The sequence below is a fragment of the Rhipicephalus sanguineus genome, chromosome 3 (genome assembly GCF_013339695.2).
Source record: "Rhipicephalus sanguineus isolate Rsan-2018 chromosome 3, BIME_Rsan_1.4, whole genome shotgun sequence".
In the NCBI taxonomy this organism is placed as follows: Eukaryota; Metazoa; Arthropoda; class Arachnida; order Ixodida; family Ixodidae; genus Rhipicephalus; species Rhipicephalus sanguineus.
Genome location: NC_051178.1, coordinates 18,726,654 through 18,749,304, shown reverse-complemented (window position 1 = coordinate 18,749,304; position 22,651 = coordinate 18,726,654). Strand labels below are relative to the sequence as shown.

Genomic DNA, 22,651 nt, shown 5'->3' with positions numbered 1-22,651 from the left:
AATCCAGACCATGAAATGCCATTTTAAACATAGCAACGATATCGCTGGGGTATATGTTGCCACTTTTTGAGTTTTTTGAGCCTTCTTCTTGTATTACAAGAAATAAATAAAGATACTACTACTACTACTAGGAAAGAAGAATAAAAAATCATCAACATAACGGAAACAAGTCAAAGTGCCATACCCTTGCTCACGGGATTTCCGATCCTGGTCTCCTTTCACCATGTAAAGGTTCGACAGGACCAGCGCCAGGCACAACCCAGTACAGATTCCGTCCCTCTGAACAAAGATGGATCCATGAACTTCTACGTATAACGACTGTAGGTACATGCGTAGCAAATCCAGAAATCCGTTAACACTAGTCCGTGCCTGGTGCCGGCCCTGTCGAACCTTTACATGACGAAAGGAGACCGGGATCTGAAATCCCACTACTACAGTTGCAGAAACAGTATGAATGTTTAGCAGGCTGTCATCGGCCTGATTTGGGTAAAGGCTGAACCCAGTCGAAATTCCAGAAAGAGAATTGTGACCCTTGCACGAGTGCATTCACTACTTTCATGCCTCATTTCAATCCGTGAGTACTGCACATGGCTCAGGCATGCTGAAGACTCATTGGGTTCATACAACAGTGCCTTGCGGACGGTCACTACCAAAATGAGTAGAAATGGGAATTTCATGGGTTTGCCACTTGGAAATTAAATACCATGTGACACTGAATATCGGTAGTGAAAGTAGTGCGTGGGGCATCTTCAAGGTATGGGGTTCAGGTATATGCTCCAGGTAAGTGGTTGGGTCCTCACAACAGATGAAACTATCTTATGGTTATAGTTGAAACTGTTGACTTCTTCTGTGAAGCTCAACATTTGAGTGGGGATTGAAAAGTAAATGACAGTCACATGGCACCTTACGGCTAAGTGACTACGAATGGTGGAATGTCATTTTCCTTTTAACTACCTAAGCACACCTAGCATGACTAAGGCTTTCTTGAAGTGAAGTGCTGTTGGGACCAACGTCACTGATGGAAGTGTCCCCTGGTGCCACTTTCCAGAAGCTGCCTGAAGAGTTGGACTTGGCTGCCATCCAGCTGGTGCGCAAGGTTCTTCGGAGACAGCTGGCAGTGGTCAGTACCTTTCAGGACATTACACAAATGGCGGCATGCTCACAGACAAGTGCTGACTCACTTTGTCGTTGGGAAAAAATTAAAGTGCGCATGTGTAAGGGCAGACATAAAATTTAGTTTTATTATACATCAATTATGCAAGAAAAAATAATGTGCCCTCAAAATCTAGTGTAAAAAGCCATAAAGTAATTATGTGGCATTCAAAAATGCGAATTCTTTGTCAGTTAATGCTACATAAGGCTTGCTTACACAATTATTTCGCGATATAGAATGCCTCGGTTATTTCACATGTTCCTATGACCAAACAAAATCTTCGTATCAGACCAAAGAGGCTCACACTGAAGATTTTTCCAGTGATTAAGTACGTGCAATTGATTTTGCCTAATGATTGCTGATGCTCTTTCAACCGAGTGTTGATACATCGGCCAGTGTGGCCAATGCAATTATTACAGCATGTGATTGGCAACATGTAAAGACTGACACCTACTCTGCATTTAACAAACTTGGTGTCTTCTTTTGGAAGACACATCCACTTTCTCTTTTTTGTTTTGTCGTACTTTTTATAGACTGCATGGCAAATTTGTTGCAACTTATCAGGAACACTGAAAACAACATCAACGCCAAAATGGTTGGCAAGGTGCTTAAGACTGTTAAGAAAATGACGTACCTAAGGCATAACATTGATGCATTTACATTGCATGTCGTTTCTTACTCTATCTTTTCCATTTCAACAGTTTTTGATGTCTTAAAGGGACACTAAAGAGAAACAATGAATCGGTTTAGATCGATAAATTGTGCTCTGAGAACTCTAATGTCATTAATTTCGCCATCATAGGTTTATTAATAGAGGAGACAATCAAGTTCAAAGTTTCATTTTTAAATTTCGTGCCGAAATCTCCCTCCATGACGTCACAAATTTCAAAGTGCATTTATCGTATCTTGGTGCCATTGGATCCACAAAGTTACCCCAAACTTGGTATGTTAAGTGTATGGCCCCCTCAGAGCACAATGTACTTCATTTTTACCGATTAGGAACTACGTAGTCCCTAGTAGGCGCCCTCAAAACATGTGTCGTCACGGTGAATGGTGCGTAAACTTCAAGGTGGTGTCGCCACCCACATTTTGTTTTTGCCCGTTTTCTCGCTTGCTAAGCGTCTTCTCGCAGCAAGCGTGGTGTTTTTGGTATCGTGAAAGAGTACTTTACTAATATGAGAAAAATCGTTTTGCTCTTTAGTGTCCCTTTAATAACTCTTTCAGCCGCTCTGCAAATAACATTTTTCGGAATCCAGCCAATTTGAGTCTGTTCTTAAGTGAAAATTCCAAATGCATTGTGTGAGGACATGATTTTAGCAAAGCCAGCCCTGAGGCACCGGGCCTGCATTTGATTTGTCACAATTTTTGAGTGGCCTTATATAGTTGAGAATGAGTTTTTGTGATTTTGTACTATACATCCGGCGAGCGTGTTTGGATGCTAGCTGCGGTGTTAAAGGGGTCATGAACCACTTTTCCAACTAATGATCTAATGGCCTCAGTATCGGAGTGTACTGCCTCCCGAATCGATTGCCGTAAAAATTTCTGGAATCCGTCAAGAATCAGCGGAGTTACGGGGGTTTGGCGCACGCTCCCAGCGCTTTCTCTCTTTTCTCGTGCCGACGAGCGCACTGGAAGCTAGACAGGGAGGGATGGCATGGGGGAAAGAAGTTACGCCAGCGCGCGTCATGAAACGCGATCGCTCTCCCGCTGTGATTCGCTTGCGCGAGTGCGGCGCCGTCAAGTGGCGGCATTCCGCGGCAAGAAGCGCATCTGATCCGAACGCCGCTCTCGATTTACGTCGGCTATCGGCCAATAAGCATGCTATGTCTTTGCGACGTACAGCGGACAGACGCCCCGCCCACCGACGAGAGTGAGAACCGGCCTCTGTTTGAAAAGAGGGTGCCTGGGGAAACGGCAACTTCGCGCTCCGCTTGTGGCCATTACGCGGCGCGCACGACTGTAATATTTGGCAGAGCAGTTCATAGCCGTGTCAGCTTTCCGCAGGATGTGTTTTTTCAATCAGCCCAAGGGGTGCTTCATGACCCCTTTAAGTCAAGGAATTTTAATTCATTATGTTGTTACTGCAGCAGCTGTATTTCCTTATACCGGTTTTTTGTGGCATTTTTTGTTGACTTATGCCATGTTGGATGCTAACTGGGAGTCAGCTGCCAGCCTTACTCGTACAACATTCCAGTTTGTGGCTGTCGCATTCATTGCTTCACCCTTGCAGTGAAACTGACTTTTTGGGTCAGCTGCTGTGTCGCTGTGGCGTAGCCTCTGCTACATACTGTGCAAGCCTGAAGCTTCCTCCCGACCTTGCTCGGTCCCCTTACCGCACTAGCTATATGACACCTTCCAATTGATAACAGAGTTGTGTTTTGCCTCATTTCAAAGCACGTGTGTTCACTTGTTTGTGCCATGAGGACAAGGGTGGGACTGAAAGTCGAATATATTCATATTTTAAGAAAGAGAAAATTGACAAGCACCCGTATGTAGCACGAAGCCACTAGGAAATCCATATGGATTTCTCAGAAATAAAGCCTCTTAGTCGCCGAAAAATTCGTCCTGGTCCGGGGTTCAAACCCGGAACCAACGCCGGCAGTGAAGAGGCTTTATTTCTGAGAAATCCGTATGGATTTCCTTGTGGTTTTGTGCTAAAAACGGGTGGTTGTCAATTTTCCCTCTCTCAACCCTTCCGCCACCTTGCGGGGTTCCGCAGAACTGATTTGCAGTATCCGTGTTTTCCTGACATCTGCAACTTTGACACTTTTCTTAACAGAATGATTCGAGATTGTATATCCCGTGACGTACACTCATGTGCATTAAGGACACTACACCCAGCGAAGAAAGAAGGCCAAGACAACAGCAATGTCTGCTCAAGCCACAGACAGTGATGCGCGAAGAATTCTTCAGAATTAACACTGCTATTGAAAATGCAAGCATGTCGCTGGCTAGCACCGAGAGGAAGCACCAAACATTCCGTGTGCCAGGAATGTTTCATTTGAGCAACTGATCTACTTCGTTTTTATCAAGCTTGTTCCTCTCATCTTGGAATCAGTGCAGGTCAGATGACTACATTTTATCACTACTGTCACTTCAAGTTTTCATAAAAGAGAACATTTTAAAAATGAACTTTGAGGATGCAGAATGTTCTGCTCATCCTCAGTGTTATTCATTGTTGCACATGACGTGCATTTTGTGTGAAAAGCTTACAGGGCACATGATCTGTGAAAAAAAATAGCACGATAAATTAAATGACCTGAAATAATACCTAGCGCAAAGAAACGACAAAGCACTGAACTGCTGCGTGGTACATAATTGAGGAGAAGTTATAGAGAATAAAAGGAACAGGCTAGTGCTCTGGACCGAACTAAACTGCACCAACTTGGAAAAGCCATTCTGTAGGACGATAAGCAAGCACAGTTTTAAGTTTATAAATCGTGTAGCCAATTTTGAGATTCCTTGCCTGTGTACTCAGATGAAAATTATAACCGGTGAGCTTACACCAAGCGCATTCCCTCTGGCAGAGACAACAGCTGTATTTAACCCTTTACTGCACAGTTGTTTGTTTCGTCATAATATTATTCATGGAGTTGCATCACAATAGCTCTACTACCATCATTGGAAATAACCTTCGTAGGTTTTTACAGTTAGTGTTAGCAGAGAGGAAGTGCGTTGCATATTAGCAACAACAGGCAAATAAGGAACGAGTTGAAGGGAAAAGATACTTAGTGCAATTTGAACTCAAACATTTCCTTGCGCATGAGAATGAGTGGGTGCACTTGTGTTGTAGTGTGTTACGAAAGAAAGCAATTGCTCTTGCTTGTTGAACAAAGCTGGCTTCCACAGCTCTAGCAGTATGCCATGCATCCAGGAAAGTTGCAGCACTTTTCCACACCAGGTTGAACATTCAGAGGAGCAAACAGATCGTAACAAAGCAAATGAAATTTGTAACAAAACAAAGCTGAACGCAGCCGCAGACTAAACAGGAAGCCTTGGTAACTTGAACGCAGGCAGAACCACTTTAGATGCACGTTCCGAGCTCGGTCAAGCAATCAAGAGGACACGAGAGGCGGGGACACTCGGAACTGAGGGCAGAACGGAACGTGTAATAAAACACTATGCACAGTGTTTTAGTGGTATGGCCCAAAATTTAGAACGTAGAAGCACATACGTAAGCGTACACCCAGAATGAAGCGACACTGTAGCGCGCGAATACACCCAAGTTCTTCAAGAAAATTTGGGCATACAACCTAAAAACATGCTACGCATATGTTGAATCGAAATGGAGTTACACTAGGGGTCTTCGTCACTCCTTGAAAGGTCGCTGTCTTCACTATCAGAAGGAATTACTCGCCCATAGAAGCGTTCACGGCCCATTTCCCTTTCTGAGAAGAAAAGAAACCCACGTGCAAGCTGTTGCATTTGCGCAACATAGCAATGTTGAGTCGCCAGGAACAAACAATTATGAAATGACAAGGTTCTTTTTTTTAAACTATGTTATCGGGAGGATGTGTAGCAGAGCGTAAAAAATTTTACTGCACTTTGTCTAAAAATGCCCTTATAATTGGCAAAACTTCACCAGTATCGCTGCACGTGGGGTGCGCCATGGATTTCTTGTGAATAGTTGCACGGGATGAGCACAGACGGCACCACAAGACGAAGCATTTTTCAAACTAATGTTGCGGGAATGCAACAATGTGTACAGGCAGCTCCTAACGGACTTTCCTTTTGTTTTGATTGCCATTTATTGGAATGTTGTGTAAATGCAACAAGGTGCAGTAAAGGGTTAAGGTAAATTGATCAAAAAAGGGATTTTTTAAGCTTTCATTACTAAAAAATAACACACACTCTGAGGTGCATTGGTGAGCACATAGGAGCGCTCGAAGCCATTTAAAAATGGCGTCAAAAGTCATGCTTCCTGACAATTGCGAAGGTTTATTGACCTGGTGCTTTCCATAATTGTTTCTGTGTGTATGTGTTCTTTTGTAGCAAATATGGCTAGATTGGTTAAATATATTAATTTCCTGCCATTTTCATAAGCTTTGGTTGCAAATTGTCTCAGTAGGGATGCCTTTGTAGCATAGCCATTGCATTATCTTGCGTGTACTTTCCACACGTGTTTTTAAAAGTAAAAGTGGATTTTTCTCCCGATCAGTTTTTTTTAATATTGTCCGAACTTGATCTACGTTTTCTGGAAAACTATCCGACCAATTGCACTGAAATTTTCCAACGTTATACTTTAATCCCTTCCAAATAGTCTGAACCAAACTCTTTGAGCTGTAATTAAAAAAGTTTAATTGGAAAGCCTCTCTTACAGCATGTGCAAGTGAGGACAATATCTTTTTGCTGGTGCGATAAACGTATGCGCATCCAGTCTTTTAGCTAAGGATTGGTGCCACCACTATGTGGAACGAGCATGCGAAATTTCAGTCATACTGTATTGTGTTTCAGAAAAGGTGCATTTTATATTACAACCCAGTCTAAAATTTGGTACTCAAATACAAAAAAGAAAGGAAAGCTACGGGGTAAAAATTACGCAAAGTGGAGGCCACATGCTTTCTTAATACTGAACACGTGATATTTCAAAATAAAGTATGGAACAGTTCCTGAGATATAAAGCTAAAGCCAAGACGACCCATTTACCGTGCCATAACACTTAAGAGGTGCAATTACAAATGAAATAGCAGAGCCGAGGTTAAACGTGAATGAGGCCCAGAATTAATGCTATTGCCAAAGAGACTGGTAATTAACAGGAAATACAATTACCGACAATTATGTACGCCTGATAAGCTTTTAGCTGTGAAATGCAGCTGATGCGTTTATATATCATAGTGCCACGCCCACTTCTTGTTTTATTTTGAATTATTCGGGTTTGACCAGCAAGGACGTTTATCAACGATCGACGCTGTCCGCAAAGCAGTGTTCGAGAAGCTTCTCGATTGTAGTAGATCGTTTTGTTAAGATTGCGCGCCACCCGTGAATGTTCTAGCTTTGTCGAGAGATAATGCCGCCACCAGCGATATTGCTGGAAAGTTTGATAGCGCCTGTATAAAAGCCGACGCGCTTGACCGCTTGTCAGTTGATCGACGGACGACGCCCTGTTCGCCGCTATCATTGTACAGCGTGTATTGCTGTAGTTCTAGTTCTCATTTTCCGGCCACAAGTTCGGCCAAGTAAACAGTTTCATCCTGAAAACGCCGACTGCTGTCTTCGTCGACGTCACGACCACGTGACATCTGGTGGAGGTGCTGCTTCTTCCATGATACGGACGCCCCCGCGAAGCACTGACCCAAGCCCAAGCCGCGACGAGGACGACGGCAAAGAAATCCCGGATCGTCGAACGAGCCGCAGGCAGAAGGGACTGCAGCCAGAGTACGGGCTCCTTCTCGAAAAAACCAGGCAGCCCCAGATCCCAACATCGAGCGCAGCGACGATGACCGACCCCGTACAGCCTGCTCCGATCCTTCTCCGGCAGCCCAAGGAGCCGCCAACCTTCTGCGGGTCGTCATTCGAAGACCCGGAAAGCTGGCTCGAAGCCTACGACCGAGTTGCCCATTTCAATGGCTGGACAAGCGAAGACAAGCTACGACATGTGTACTTTGCCTTGGAAGACACCGCTCGTACCTGGTTCGAGAACCAAGAGCAAACCCTGACAACGTGGGACATATTTCGCGCCAGGTTCCTCGCCACGTTCACGAGCGTCGTTCGCAAAGAGAGGGCTGAGGCTCTGCTCGAGACCCGCGTGCAGATGCCGAACGAAAACGTGGCGCTCTTCGCGGAAGAAATGACCTGGCTGTTCCGCCACGCTGACCCCAATATGCCTGAAGAGAAGAAGGTTCGTTTCCTCATGCGAGGAGTAAAGGAACAGCTCTTCGCTGGACTTATGAGGAATCCACCGAATACCGTCCAGGAATTTGTCTCAGAAGCCACGACCATCGAGAAGACGCTAGAAATGCGCACCCGCCAATATAATCGCCGATCAATCCAAGACAGCCCCGCTGTTCATGCGCTCGGCTCCGACGACCTGCGCGAAACAATCCGAGCGATCGTGCGAGAGGAGCTGTGCAAGCTGTTGCCCTCACCCCAGCCTCAAGTGGACTCCATCGCAGACGTCGTTCGAGAAGAAATCCAGCAATCGCTGGGCACCCTTGAACCGCCACAGCCTCAGCCGCAAGCCTTGAGCTACGCTGCTGCAGCCCGACGCTACGCTCCCCCGCCGCGCCCGCGTCAAGACACCGCATCGACGCAGTTCTGTCGCCAGACACCGCCGCAATCATCGACGCCCTACCGCCCACCTGGCGGCCAGCACTACACCTCAAGGGGAAGACCGACATTTGGCGCGCCCCTGACAACCGCCCGCTCTGCTACCACTGCGGGGAGGCCGGCCACACGTACCGCCGCTGCCAGTACCGACAGATGGGGCTACGCGGATTCGCCGTGAACGCGCCGCGCCCGCAGCCAGGCGAACGGCCTCGCGACATCGACGACTACCTCACCGGAACACAGTGGCAACAACGACGACTTTCCTGCTCGCCGTCGCCCGGCCGCTACATGTCACCGCACCGCCGGCAGTACACTGGCCCAAACCGGGGTCGGTCGCCTAGCCCGTATCCGGAAAACTAAGGGCAGCAACCGATGGAGGTGCTGTTGCTGAACGCCGAAACGTTGAAGATCCTCCGCCGTCTACGACGCCGCCGCGACGAAGTTCCGAGCCCCCGCCGCACGCCGAACGACGTCATGAAGACGAAACTTTGCGACCCGTGGAAGCAGACCTGACGACGCAACGCGGAAGCAGCGGTGCAAACCGACGTAGCCGTGACCCGACGCCGCGACGTACACGCAACGCAAGACGGCGGACTAGCGACCTCGACGTACTATTCGACGGACACAACGTTACCGCTCTCGTCGACACTGGGGCCGACTATTCCGTCGTCAGTGGGTCATTCGCCGCGAAGTTGAAGAGAGTTAGGACTGCTTGGGGAGGTCCTGAAATCCGGACCGCTGGAGGTCATTTGATAAGCTGGCTGGAGTCTGCAGAGCAAGAGTCAGCATCAGTGACCGAACCTATCCTGCGAGCTTTCTTATCCTGCAGCACTGTTCCAGGGACGTGATACTTGGGATGGACTTCCTAAGTGAACACGGTGCCGTAATAGACCTGAGATCCGAGTCAATAACACTAACCTCAGAAAAAGCGTTGCCGCCACACACGACGCCAGGAAAGCCCGTATTGAATGTGATAGAAGAGCACGTCACCATTCCGCCTCTCTCCAGCATCATCATTTCCGTCGGCACCGAAGAACACGCAGACCTTGAAGGTGTCATCGAGGGCGATCAGCACCTATTTCTGAACCGTCAGATTTGCGTCGCAAGAGGCATAGCCGAGCTGCGTGATGGCAAAGCAAAGGTGCTGACAAATTTCAGCCACGAATATAGGCACCTCAACATTGGTACGACGGTCGCCTACATCCACGAATTCGTGGAATCCAGCAATGCTCTCGCCCTCTTCGATACTACCGAACCTGCTTTGACGAATCGACGAAACCAACCAGATTTCGACGTCAACCCAAGCCTCCCGAAGCACGAGCAAGACCAGCTAAAAACCCTGCTCCTACAATTCAAGGACTGCTTCTCGTCGTCGTCAAGAATTCGACAGACCCCAGTCACGAAACATCACATCATAACAGAAGAAAGTGCCCGACCAATCCGTCAGAGCCCGTACCGAGTTTCGACGCGAGAACGCGAGGCCGTCAAGAAACAGGTCGACGAAATGCTACGCGACGACATCATCCAGCCGTCCAAGAGTCCGTGGGCGTCACCTGTGGTGTTAGTGAGGAAGAAGGATGGAACCCTACGTTTCTGCGTCGACTATCGTCGCCTGAACAAGGTCATGAAGAAGGACGTGTACCCTCTCCCACGAATAGACGACGCCCTAGATCGACTCCACAACGCCAAGTACTTTTCGTCGATGGACCTCAAGACCGGCTACTGGCAAATCGAAGTCGACGAGAGAGACCGAGAAAAGACTGCCTTCATAACACCAGATGGCCTGTTCGAGTTCAAGGTCATGCCCTTTGGTCTTTGCTCGGCGCCCGCGACTCCAACGCGTTATGGATACAGTACTGGCCGGCTTGAAGTGGCAGACATGCCTTGTGTACTTGGACGATGTCGTTGTGTTTTCCTCAAACTTCCTCAACCTTCGACACCTTGAAGCTGTACTTCAAGCAATCAAGACCTCCGGACTCACCCTGAAGCCTGAAAAGTGCCGCTTCGCGTACGGGGAGCTCTTGTTTTTGGGTCACGTGATCAGCAAGAATGGTGTTCGCCCGGACCCGCGGAAAACGGCTGCCATCGCTGCCTTCCCGCCACCCACCGATAAGAAGGCCGTACGCCGTTTTCTCGGCTTGTGCGCCTACTACAGATGCTTTGTCAAGGAATTTTCACGAATAGCCCAGCCACTAACGCACCTGACGAAGACCGACGTGCCATTCAAGTGGGAAACGGCGCAAATCGAGGCATTTCAAGAACTTAAACGACGCCTTCAGATGCCTTCAATACTAGCGCATTTCGACGAAGACGCCGATGCGGAAATCCACACCGACGCAAGCAGCCTAGGACTCGGCGCCGTCCTCGTGCAGAAGACTGACGGGCTGGAGAGGGTCATCAGTTATGCTAGCCGGTCGCTATGAAAGGCAGAAATCAACCATTCCACAACGGAAAAGGAGTGCCTGGCCATCATCTGGGCTACATCGAAGTTTCGCCCCTACCTCTACGGCTGGCTCTTCAAAGTTGTGAGCGACCACCACGCCTTGTGTTGGCTAGCTAACTTGAAGGACCCTTCCGGTCGCCTCGCACGGTGGAGCCTATGACTGCAAGAATTCGACATTCACGTCGTTTACAAGTCCGGAAGAAAACACTCTGACGCCGACTGCCTGTCTCGTGCCCCCGTGGACCCGCCGCCGCAAGACGACCAGGATGATGACTACTTCTTGGGAACCATAAGTGCCGATGACTTCGCTGAACAGCAGCGATCCGACCCGGAACTCAGAGGCCTTATGGAATACCTCGAGGGCAAGAACGCCGTCGTTCCGAAAGTGTTCAAGCGAGCACTGGCGTCGTTTTTCTTACGCAACGGCGTTCTCCAAAAGAAGAACTTCTCGCCATATCGAGCCAAGTACCTTCTCGTGGTGCCTCCAGAATTGCGACCAGAAGTCCTCGAGGCCCTGCACGACGACCCGACAGCAGGACACCTCGGTGTTTTCCGAACGCTGGCAAGAGTACAGGAAAAGTACTACTGGCCGCGCCTTGCCGCCGATGTCACTCGCTACGTAAGGACATGCCGAGACTGTCAGCGACGCAAGACACCGCCAACAAGAACAGCGGGCTTTCTTCAGCCGATCGAGCCACCTCGGCGACCGTTCCAGCAGATCGCGATGGACCTCCAGGGGCCGTTCCCAATGTCTACTAGCGGTAATAAGTGGATTGTCGTAGCTACTGACTACCTGACCCGCTACGCCGAAACAAGGGCCCTACCTAGAGGCAGTGCTGCCGAGGTAGCGAAGTTCTTTGTTGAAGACATCGTTCTGCGTCATGGCGCCCCAGAGGTCCTCATCACCGACAGAGGTATGGCGTTTACAGCGGAGCTAACTCAGGCGATCTTGAGGTACAGCCAGACAAGCCACTGCCGGACCACTGCCTACCACCCTCAAACCAATGGCCTCACCGAGCGGCTAAATAAGACCATCGCCGACATGCTGGCCATGTACGTTGACGTCGAGCACAAGACGTGGGATGCCATCCTTCCGTACGTGACCTTCGCATACAACACCGCTGTGCAAGAAACAACGCAGATGACACCTTACAAGTTGGTCTACGGACGGAGCCCGGCAACGACGCTCGACGCCATGTTACCAAACGTGACCGACGAGGAAAACATCGACGTGACCACCTACTTACAACGTGCCGAAGAAGCTCGACAGCTCGCCCGCCTGCGCATCAAGACCCAGCAGTACACCGACAGCCGTCGCTACAATCTTCGACGACGCTTCGTGGAATACCAGCCCGGCGACTGTGTTTGGGTCTGGACGCCGATACGCCGACGTGGGCTTAGCGAAAAACTCCTTCGGCGATATTTCGGGCCATACAAGGTTCTCCGACGTCTCGGCGCTCTTGACTACGAGGTCATCCCGGACGGCATTACGAACTCCCAGCGACGCCGCGCACGACCTGAAGTCGTCCATGTCGTGTGCCTCAAGCCGTTTTTTGCGCGTTAGCGAACCTGGGGACTCTACTTTTCCTTTGTTATTGTAATTTAATTATGTATGCACTTGTTTTTTTTTCTCTCTTCTTTGTTCTTTCACAAGCATCGGGACGATGCTTTTTTCAGAGGGGGGCAATGCCATGCCCACTTCTTGTTTTATTTTGAATTATTCGGGTTTGACCAGCAAGGACGTTTATCAACGATCGACGCTGTCCGCAAAGCAGTGTTCGAGAAGCTTCTCGATTGTAGTAGATCGTTTTGTTAAGATTGCGCGCCGCCCGTGAATGTTCTAGCTTTGTTGAGAGATAATGCCGCCACCAGCAATATTGCTGGAAAGTTCGATAGCGCCTGTATAAAAGCCGACGCGCTTGACCGCTTGTCAGTTGATCGACGGACGACGCCCTGTTCGCCGCTATCATTGTACAGCGTGTATTGCTGTAGTTCTAGTTCTCATTTTCCGGCCGCAAGTTCGGCCAAATAAACAGTTTCATCCTGAAAACGCCGACTGCTGTCTTCGTCGACGTCACGACCACGTGACAATAGCATATAGCCCATGTGTCGTTCATAAGTTGTCAAGGGATAGGGTGGCACACACCAAGATCCTGTCAGGGGCCCTCTCAGGATAGTGGTGCCTTCGGATGTGATGTGCGACAGTTAGATGCCTGATGTGTTCGCCCAGGTTGACGGTTCTTGCCTTGGCAAGTGAACCAGGTGCGCACTAGTGGGTGCAGGCTGATGGAGGCTCAATCCCCAGAACCTTTGTCAGCTAGGGGTTGTTCGTTCACTCACATTTTTAACACGACAGTGTTTTATGCCAGGGTCCACCACGGCTCCACTGACGCATTGCCGTCACGGATATGGCGTTGTAAAATATAAAGACTAACCTAACATATGGCAAAGAAAAAACTATAAGAAAAAGTTCCGTCACCGGGAAACGAACTTACAACCTCTCGATCGCCAGCGCGCAGCGCGCAGCGCGAAACAACTTCGCCACAGACGGCATGTTCTCTGCTATGCTAACGGCGAGCTATTTATGTACACCATTTGCCAGTGGCGGTACTCAGAGATCGGCGGTACAGCGTGTTTTCGTTATCACTGGCGAGATGGCGCGAAGGGCTCGAACAGCGCGCTTTAAAAGTCTTTCCCCACGAGGATTAGCGCGCGCCTCGATAGGGCGTGGTTGTTCGTGTGGGCGCTTATCTCGTGATCTCGGTGGTTTGTACGTCCTGCGCTCTGCCTGCAAGTTTCCGTTGAGAGCACGAAGGTTACCTCGCTCTCTGCAGCGGCCGCTTTTGCGAAAGGAGCGCGCTGCTCACACAGAAATAAGTTACAACTGTGACATTCGCGCTCATCCTGTGTACGTTCGTTCCGCGCGTCCTTTCTGCTTGAGCAGCGCATTGCAAGTTTCGAGTGGCTTGCTGTTCTTCGCATAACATTACAATTTGATGCTGTAGCATTCATTCCTTCACGTTTGGGGCGAAAGAATGCACAACCAACGCTCAACTACGTCTGTGAAGACACGTTTCACTTTCATGTTATACCGATTCCTATGACAGAGGGATCAGCCATGTTTCTTTCGCCTGTTCAGCGCCATCGCAGGGTACTCTAAAAGGACGGAACTGGTGTTCTGTTTTCTCAAATAGGTCACTTCATATTTTTTTTTTGAAACTGAAAGGCATTAATCAAGACGCAGCTTTAATTACCATGGTCTCAACTACTCTACCTCGCCATTCAATACCACAAGCTGCGTCCTCATTGGACCTTTTTTTTTGCGTCCTCTGTCCAACAAATCATCGATGCCACCTTCGGTTAAGGGCATGCTGGATATAAATTTTTTCTTTGCTTGAGCAGACAGGCGGTAAGGTAACGGAACACTGTTTGTCAAGTTTTGTGCTGTTGAATCACGGCTGTGTGCACTTGGTCCTCACAGAAATTCAGACTTTTTGCCCAAACTTCTGGCGAGGAAACATTGGAGGCAGTTAGTGTGTCGATAGTAGTAATTTTTCCAACAAATAACAAAACAAATATTGTTTCACTGATCTCTCTTATGCAAGTTTATTAGTGATGTCACAGAAAGGTGGGCTCTGTATGCTGATGTTATCTCATTGTTGTTGCAGGTGTCCAAGCGAGTGTCTGATCTGATCCTGCAGAACCAGTCGTGGTACACGCTGGAGCTGCAGCGTGTCACCGAGCTGCAGGACAGCCTCGATGAAGCCTGCTCTGTCTGCATCCGAGGGCGCAAGTAAGCCGTTGCTCCGCTTGACCACTTGCAGCGCTGGCTTAGCACCTGTGCTATTGTGTAGCTTAACATTCGGGTGCTGCTTCAATTCCCAGCCATGACAGCAGCATTTTGAAGGTGGTGATCATTTATTCGATCTTTATAAGAACCAGAAAATAAAACACGTCACTTGAAAATCTGGTTCTCCGAAACAACTCCAAAAAATATTATAATATTGTTAGAGAGCTGGTGCGAATATGAGCTGGTGCGATGCTCTCCAAAGTGATGAAGACGACGAGTGTGCGTGTGGGTCTCTTTAGCCATCTTGTTTGCATATTGCGATACTCTTGTAGATGCACATTAAATCGACCTCTTGCCTTGGTCACAGCTGTGGGGTACAACACACCTTGAAATGGAGCTCCACAGCGGTGGTCGTTTGGAGGGGCTCTCTGCAGTGGCGGAAGATATGGCGTGTGCATCTGCACCCACGGCAGCAGCGGTCGGGCGTAAACCCAACAGGGTAGTGCCATTTAGCGGTTCCGGCGATTCCGACTCTTATGCTGGAAATCTGATGTTCTATCTCAAGGGAACTGCCAAAGTATCGTTTGAGAACCATGAAACTGAAGTCGGGGGCTGGGAATTGTGCCAAGTGAAAATGTTGGACGTGCTTGGAAAGCCTGTTGTGCGAAAGATAGCCACGAACAAAATGCTCGCGACTCATCCGCAGACGTCTACCGAATCCTCCTTTTAATACGTAGAATGTGTGCTAGCATTGTGTTGCACGGCTGATGCCGACATGTGGGAGGCCGACAAGGTTGGGGATGTCTTTGAGGGGATATTCAATCTTTTAAAATGTAAAAATTATTCGACAGCAGATGCCATTATGAAGGTGTGCTGGCGTTTTGAGCGGCCTAGAAGCCAGCGCATTGACACTGTGTTTGCCTGGCTTCCCAGTACGGCTCTTGTGAAGACTGCTCGTGAAAACAACTGTCAGCTCCACTTTCGTCAGGCCGGGTGACTCGGATTGTGAACTTTAAGCCTAGCCTCTGCCCCAGCTCATAGTGGTGCAGGTGATACGACCTAAATCATTGCTCCAGTGGTTCAAGCCATTGTCCGTAAGGAACTCACCAGCGCAGGCATTCACTCTGTGTGCACTGTGGCCAGCCCACAGCAAACTTCATGGTGTCCCCCCTTTCCTATCATGAGCGGCAATTTCCTGTCCGATATTGCGACCCTGCTGCTTGATGAATAAATAAGCGAACGCGGCAATACTTTCTCCCTCCCCCGAAAAAGCCTTGCCCTGATGCTGAAAACAAAATGTGCAGTTCAAAAAATTCATACAAAAGAAATTAACAAAGTAAGTTAAGTTCCACAATGCATCAGCATGCATAGTGAGGTTTAAGGCGCACTACGTGGATGACTTTTGGTTGTGCACAACACCCGCTGAGAGTTCGTATTGCCGTCGAGGACAATCTCGTAGTCCAGTGCACCGAGACGTCCAAGTTCCTTGTATAGTCTGAAGTCAAAGTCAAAGTTTATTTTTCATTCTGTCATACAGAAAGAAAGGACTGTGAAAAAAAAGCTGTTTTAAAACAGCTTGACTTGTTCACAGCCCCATACAAAAAAGAAAGCAGAAAAATAAATATAAAGTAAAAAGTCGGAGCGGTAGCAGCACTGCGGTAAACATGGCGATATGGCACCTCACGGGCAGTGCGCCATGACAGGGCGTACACATTGTAGTTGTGATTTTAATATATATATATATATGAGAATATATTCTCTCCACTTATATATATATAAGTGGAGAGAATTGAGCATGCTCTAAAGAACGGAAGAAGCCTCAACGCTACGAAGACAAAACTGTGCATAGGCAAAAATCAGATGTATGCGTTAAGGGACAAGGATGGCAAGGTCACAACCAATATGGATAGAATAGTTGAGATAGCGGAAGAGTTCTACAGAGATCTGTACAGCAGCCGAGACAGTCAGGATGATAACGTAAGAAGCAGTAATATCCCAGAGGAATCTGACATCCCACCAGTATTAACAGGAGAAGTAAAGAAAGCCCTAAAGGGAATGCAAAGAGGCAAAGCCGCTGGTGAGGATCAGGTAACATCAGACCTGTTGAAAAACGGTGGAGAGATTATGGTAGAGAAACTGGCCACCCTGTATACGAAGTGTCTCTCGACAGGGAGGATACCAGAATCTTGGAAGAATGCCAACATCATCTTGATCCATAAGAAAGGGGACGTCAAGGACCTGAAAAATTACAGGCCCATCAGCTTACTGTCCGTTGTCTACAAGCTATTCACAAAAGTAATTGCTAACAGAATTAATACGACATTAGAGTTTAATCAACCAAGGGACCAGGCAGGATTTCGTACAGGCTTCTCAACAATAGACCATATTCATACTATCAATCAGGTGATCGAGAAATGCGCGGAATACAACCAACCCCTATACATAGCCTTCATAGATTACGAGAAGGCATTTGATTCGGTGGAGACATCAGCAGTCATGCAAGCACTGCGGAATCAGGGCATCGACGAAGCCTATATAAACATAATGGAAGAAATCTACAGCGCATCCACAGCCACTATAGTCCTTCATAAAGAAAGCGACAGAATCCCAATAAAGAAGGGCGTATGCCAGGGAGACACGATCTCTCCAATGCTATTCACCGTGTGTTTACAGGAGGTTTTCAGGGCCCTAGATTGGGAAGAATTAGGGATAAGAGTTAATGGAGAGTATCTCAGTAACCTGCGCTTCGCTGATGACATTGCATTGATGAGTAACGCGGGAGACGAATTACAGCTCATGATTACTGAACTGGATACGGAAAGTAGAAGAGTAGGTCTGAAAATTAATATGCATAAAACTAAAGTAATGTGGAACAATCTTGGCAGAGAACAGCGCTTCGCGATAGGTGGCGAGACGCTGGAAGTTGTAAAGGAGTACGTCTACTTAGGACAGGTAGTAACCGCGGAGCCGAACCATGAGAGTGAAATAACTAGAAGAATAAGGATGGGATGGGGCTCATTCGGCAAGCATTATCAAATCATGAATGGTAGTCTACCACTATCTCTCAAGAGGAAGGTATATAACAGCTGCATCTTACCGGTACTTACCTACGGAGCAGAAACCTGGAGACTTACAAAGAGGGTTCAACTTAAATTGAGGACGACGCAGCGAGCGATGGAAAGGAAAATGATAGGTGTAACCTTAAGAGACAGGAAGAGAGCAGAGTGGGTCAGGGAACAAACGGGGGTTAAGGATATCATAGTTGAAATCAAGAAGAAGAAATGGATATGGGCCGGGCACGTAGCACGTCGGCAGGATAACCGGTGGTCATTAAGGGTAACTGACTGGATTCCAAGAGAGGGCAAACGCGTAAGGGGAAGACAGAAAATTAGGTGGGTAGATGAGATTAAGAAGTTTGTAGGTATAACGTGGCAACAGAAAGCACAGGACCGGGTTGATTGGCGGAACATGGGTGAGGCCTTTGCCCTGCAGTGGGCGTAGACAGGCTGATGATGATGATGATATGAACCACAGATTGAAAACGAAATTGTTACTCTGTGTAGAAAACATAAACATGATAACGCGATTGTTATCCAGAAACAAAATATAAGACATATAATACACTGCATAAAAAGACATTATATAGATTACAACATTATACATTATATTGTCACGTGGTCGTGATGTCGACGAAGGCAGCAGTCAGCACGTCGAGATGAAACTCTTTATTAGGCCGAACTTGTGGCCGAGAAACTGAAAGCTACAGCAATACACTGATAGCGGCGAACAGAGCGTCGACCGTCGATCAACTGACAAGCGGTGAAGTGCGTCGGCATTTAAACATGTGCCGTCGAATATTCCAGCGTTATCGCTGGCTGTCGTGCAAATTCTAGAATAAGCTCGAGTGTGCGCATCTTGCGCGCAATCGTAACAAAACGATCTACAATGATCGCGAAGCTTCTCGAACAATGAGGCACGGTTCGCGCTGAGCATTGCTGACAGTCTTTGTGGGCAAAAGCCGAATACAGCAAAAGTGATAAAGAAACGCACGCGGTTGGCTAGATTGCGTAGATTTTTTATGTGCCTAAGAGTTTCCAATCTGAATTTTTGGCTTGTGGGGATCCGAGGCGCGCCCGAAGCCACTGCGCGGGCATTTCGAATCCTTTCCCTCTCCCGTTCTCCCGCGACGGCGAGTGGCGCCATTTTGCGCTACGCGCCGACACTCGTGGTGGCGCTGCGCGCGGTCGGAGAGCCGCGAAATTCGGCGGGACAGACGCGCGTGCAGGCCGGAACGAACTCTCTCTCTCCCCGGACGCCGCTGGGTAAGCACATATTTTTTCCGGTCCAACGTCCCCTTTGGGAATCGCTGGGCTGTAGCCTGCGGGGGTGCCTCGGCATCCTTGCAGGCGTGTTTACCTCAGTGTTAGCTCCGGTTCGTACGCTAAGCCAAAGAGCGGTGCCTAGTGCTCGTGCGCGGTCGTACCACGCCGAGTCGCACTTGCCGGAGGCCCACGCGTACGGAGATTGCCCTAACCCTCGCGACAAGGCCCAGTGGTCATCGCGAGAGTGCGCAGCATAGCCGCGAGGGACCTTTTCCCGAGCGGCGTGTCAAAGCTCGCCATTGCGAGCTGCGACGTGCTCCGCGGAACCCCTTGGTGTATCGTCCGCGTCGGGAAGCCCTTTTGCTTCCCCGTGCCCGGGAGCGGACGTGTACTGTGTGTTTGGGGTGCCGCCGAAAGGGAAATAAAGTGTTTGTGTGTGTGTTATCTCGAACACTGTGTTTATGCTGCGCGGCGCTCAACGCCTTTGCTAGCTGAGCGCGTGCGGAGCGGTGCGCTAAAAGTAAGCAGGCGACGGTAGACGCGGCCCTGTGGCTCGCTAAGCCTGAACCCGCGGTAGTCTTCGGCTCCGGTGAGCATCGAGGCTACCACACTGCGGAGTGTTGTTTGAGTTTACTCGTATGCCCTTTGGTCTTTGTAATGCTCCTGCGACTTTTCAGAGACTCATGGACCGCGTCCTCGGGGAAGCAAAGTGGTCATACTGCATGTGCTACCTCGACGACATCGTGATTTATTCACAAACCTTCGGAGAGCACTTGGCCCATGTGGCCGATGTGCTCGGGAGGGTGAGGGCTGCCGGGATGACGTTAAATCCCGCGAAAGCCCAACTAGCGCAGACTCGAGTTCAGTTACTTGGGTTTACGCTGGGCGAAGGCTCCATTGAGCCAGACCGGGAGAAACTTCGAGCAATCCTCGATTTCCCCGTGCCCAAGGACGTACGCGGCCTGCGCCGCTTTCTTGGAATGGCCAACTTTTACCGGTCGTTCATTCCGTCCTGTGCCCGAGTGCAGGCGCCCTTGACCAAGCTCTTGGGTAAGTCTGCGGTGTGGCGATGGGGACCTGAGCAGCAAGAGGCGTTTTGCCATCTGTCTAGCGCCATTGCGGAGACAGCGCAGCTCAAACTCCCCGACCTGACCAGACCGTTTGTCGTCCAGACTGACGCGAGTGATCTGGGATTAGGAGCAGTTCTCCTACAGGAATACGATGGCGTGTTGCAGCCGCTGGCCTTTGCCAGCCGCTCGCTGATACCCGCGGAGAAGAATTATTCCGTGACTGAGAGGGAGTGTCTCGCCATCGTGTTTGCACTGCGGAAGTTTGATGTCTACCTGGATGGGACGAAGTTTGTGGTGCAAACAGATCACAGCGCGCTAAGCTGGCTGATGCGGCTCCGTGAGCCTGCGGGCAGGCTGGCGCGCTGGGCTCTCCTAATACAGCATTATGACTTTTCAGTGCAGTATCGGAAGGGGAGCACTAACGTGGTAGCTGACGCGCTATCTCGTGCCCCAGTGTCTACCGGGAGCCTGGATTCTGGTGCGACAACCGCTAGCGGTGCCTTTGCGCAAGCAAGCGACGAGGGCGAAACGGCGGCAGAGCCGCCAAGCGGAGAGAAGGGTGAGTGCGCCGACGAGCGAACCCTTTCCGCGAGCCAGGCAAGCAGCGCGCCGCGACGCGGGCGAGAGGGTGAGCAACACGTAAGCGAACCCATGACGCCGACGCAAGCGGCAGCGATGGCTGCACTCCTGAGAAAAAACGATACCAGGCTCCCCTTTGGGAGAATGGGAATCGCTTTCAGCAGACAAGAGCTACTGAAGGCCCAGCAAGATGACCCGTTTTGTCGGAGTTGAGCGACGGTCTCAGGGAGACGGAGCGCCGTGACGCTGCTGGTAGTGCGGCGGGCGCAGGGGGACGGGAACCGGCGTGTGTCGCTGGGTCCCCCGCGGATACATACTTGCTGGACCATGACGGGCTCCTGCTGAAATACATAGCCACCGATGAGGAGTCCGTGGACCCGTTTAAGGTGGTTATGCCCAAAAGTCTGAGAGCCGCACTGTTGCGATCCTCTCACGACGAACCCACGGCCGGTCACCTGAGTGGCTCCAAAGTTTTTGCAAAACTGAGCAAGACTGTGACCTGGCTTGGCATGAAGCGTGACATTTTCCGCTATTGCCGTTCCTGCCATGTCTGTCAAGCGGTGAAATCAAGGGCTGGCAAGCCGCCCGGCATGATGAAACCGATTGTCAGTGAGCGTCCGTGGCAAGTGGCCACCTGCGATCTAATGGGGCCGTTCCCCAGAAGCAAGCAGGGGTTCATACATCTGATGGTAGTCGTGGATCATTTTTCGAAGTGGGTGGAGTTGTTCCCTCTTCGGAAAGTGACAGCGCGAGCGGTGCTCGAGAAGCTACAGGAAGTGTTTTGCCGGTTCGGCTTTCCGGAAAGGCTCATCACTGACAACGCTTCGTATTTCACCGCTCGGGTGTTTGGTGATACGTGCCGTTCCCTAGGAATTAATCACTGCACCACTTCGCCCTACCATCCCCAGTCCAATTTGACGGAGCGAACCAATCGTACGCTCAAACCGATGTTGGCGGCCTTTGCCGAAAGTCAAAAAGACTGGGCAGACCATTTGAGTGAGCTCGCGTTCGCAATCCGAACCTCCGAGAGTCGCTCTACTGGTTTCTCTCCTGCTTTCCTCAACTTCGGAAGGGAGTTGGCAAATCCGGTGACCAGTGTCATGCAGTGCCAGCTCGGAGACGAGGAAGCACCAGCAGACTGTTCTGCTTACGCATCAAAGCTTCGGGACAGGCTTTGTCGAGCTCTCAGTAGAGCAAGACAGAGTTTGGCATCGGCCAGGGCGGCGCAGAAGGCCCAGTATGACCGGAAACATCGCCATCTTTCATTTAAGGTAGGTGATCTTGTCCTGAGGCGCAACCACGCTCTTAGCGACGCGAGCAAGGGGTTCTCAGCCTCGCTCGCCCCTAAGTGGCTTGGTCCGTACCGAGTGGAGAAAGCTTGGACTCCGCTCGCGTACTTGCTGAAAGATCCCCTTTCGGGAAAACTCAGCCGTGCCCACATCGCGGACCTGAAAGCCTTTGCGTCGAGGTCTGACGAGCTCCCGCCAGCGCCCAGTGGCACTGCGCGCAAGCAACGGGGCACACCCGGGACGGCGGACCGCATTCGGACCACGCACCGGTATAATCTGAGGAAGCGGTCACCTTAGTGATTTCGCGCCGGACTTATTTCCGCAACCGAAGGCCCTCACATTCCTATCTAGCCTCAGTTGCCTAACTTCTTTACGGCCTGTGCTCGCAAAGAAGTCGGCCCCCGCCCAGTTTGCTGCTATTTTTGTTTGTGGGAGTGTTCATGTTTACTTGATGTGTTTTTTTTTTTTCGTATTTTTCCGCGTATGGAGTGTCATTTTGTTTTGTTTGCTTTTCGCTGTGTTTTTTTCTTTCGCCTGCGGAAGGGGTCGTGAATACTGGTGCTTATGCGGGGGGAGAGGTACGAAGGACGCTACGCGCCTTCCATCGCGTGGCGCGTTGGGAGAAGCCCGTCTTCGGAGCTGTGTGTGCGTGTGTGTGTGTGTACGTGCGTGGTGGATCTGTGCGTGCCCTGGAAGTGTGCGGCGTGGTGACGACACCATAGGAAACCACCTTCACCCT

General features: G+C 49.8%; 1 protein-coding gene across 2 annotated transcripts in view; it reads left to right on the top strand.

Moving 5' to 3' along the window:
- LOC119386472 (syndetin) overlaps nucleotides 1-22,651 on the top strand; it is a 212,124-nt gene that overhangs the window by 19,660 nt on the left and 169,813 nt on the right. For both annotated transcript variants that reach the window (XM_049413147.1, XM_037653754.2), the window contains exons 4-5: nucleotides 1,049-1,120; nucleotides 14,531-14,655. In XM_049413147.1, coding sequence (XP_049269104.1) covers nucleotides 1,049-1,120; nucleotides 14,531-14,655 — 197 coding nt within the window. The remainder of the gene's footprint in view (nucleotides 1-1,048; nucleotides 1,121-14,530; nucleotides 14,656-22,651) is intronic.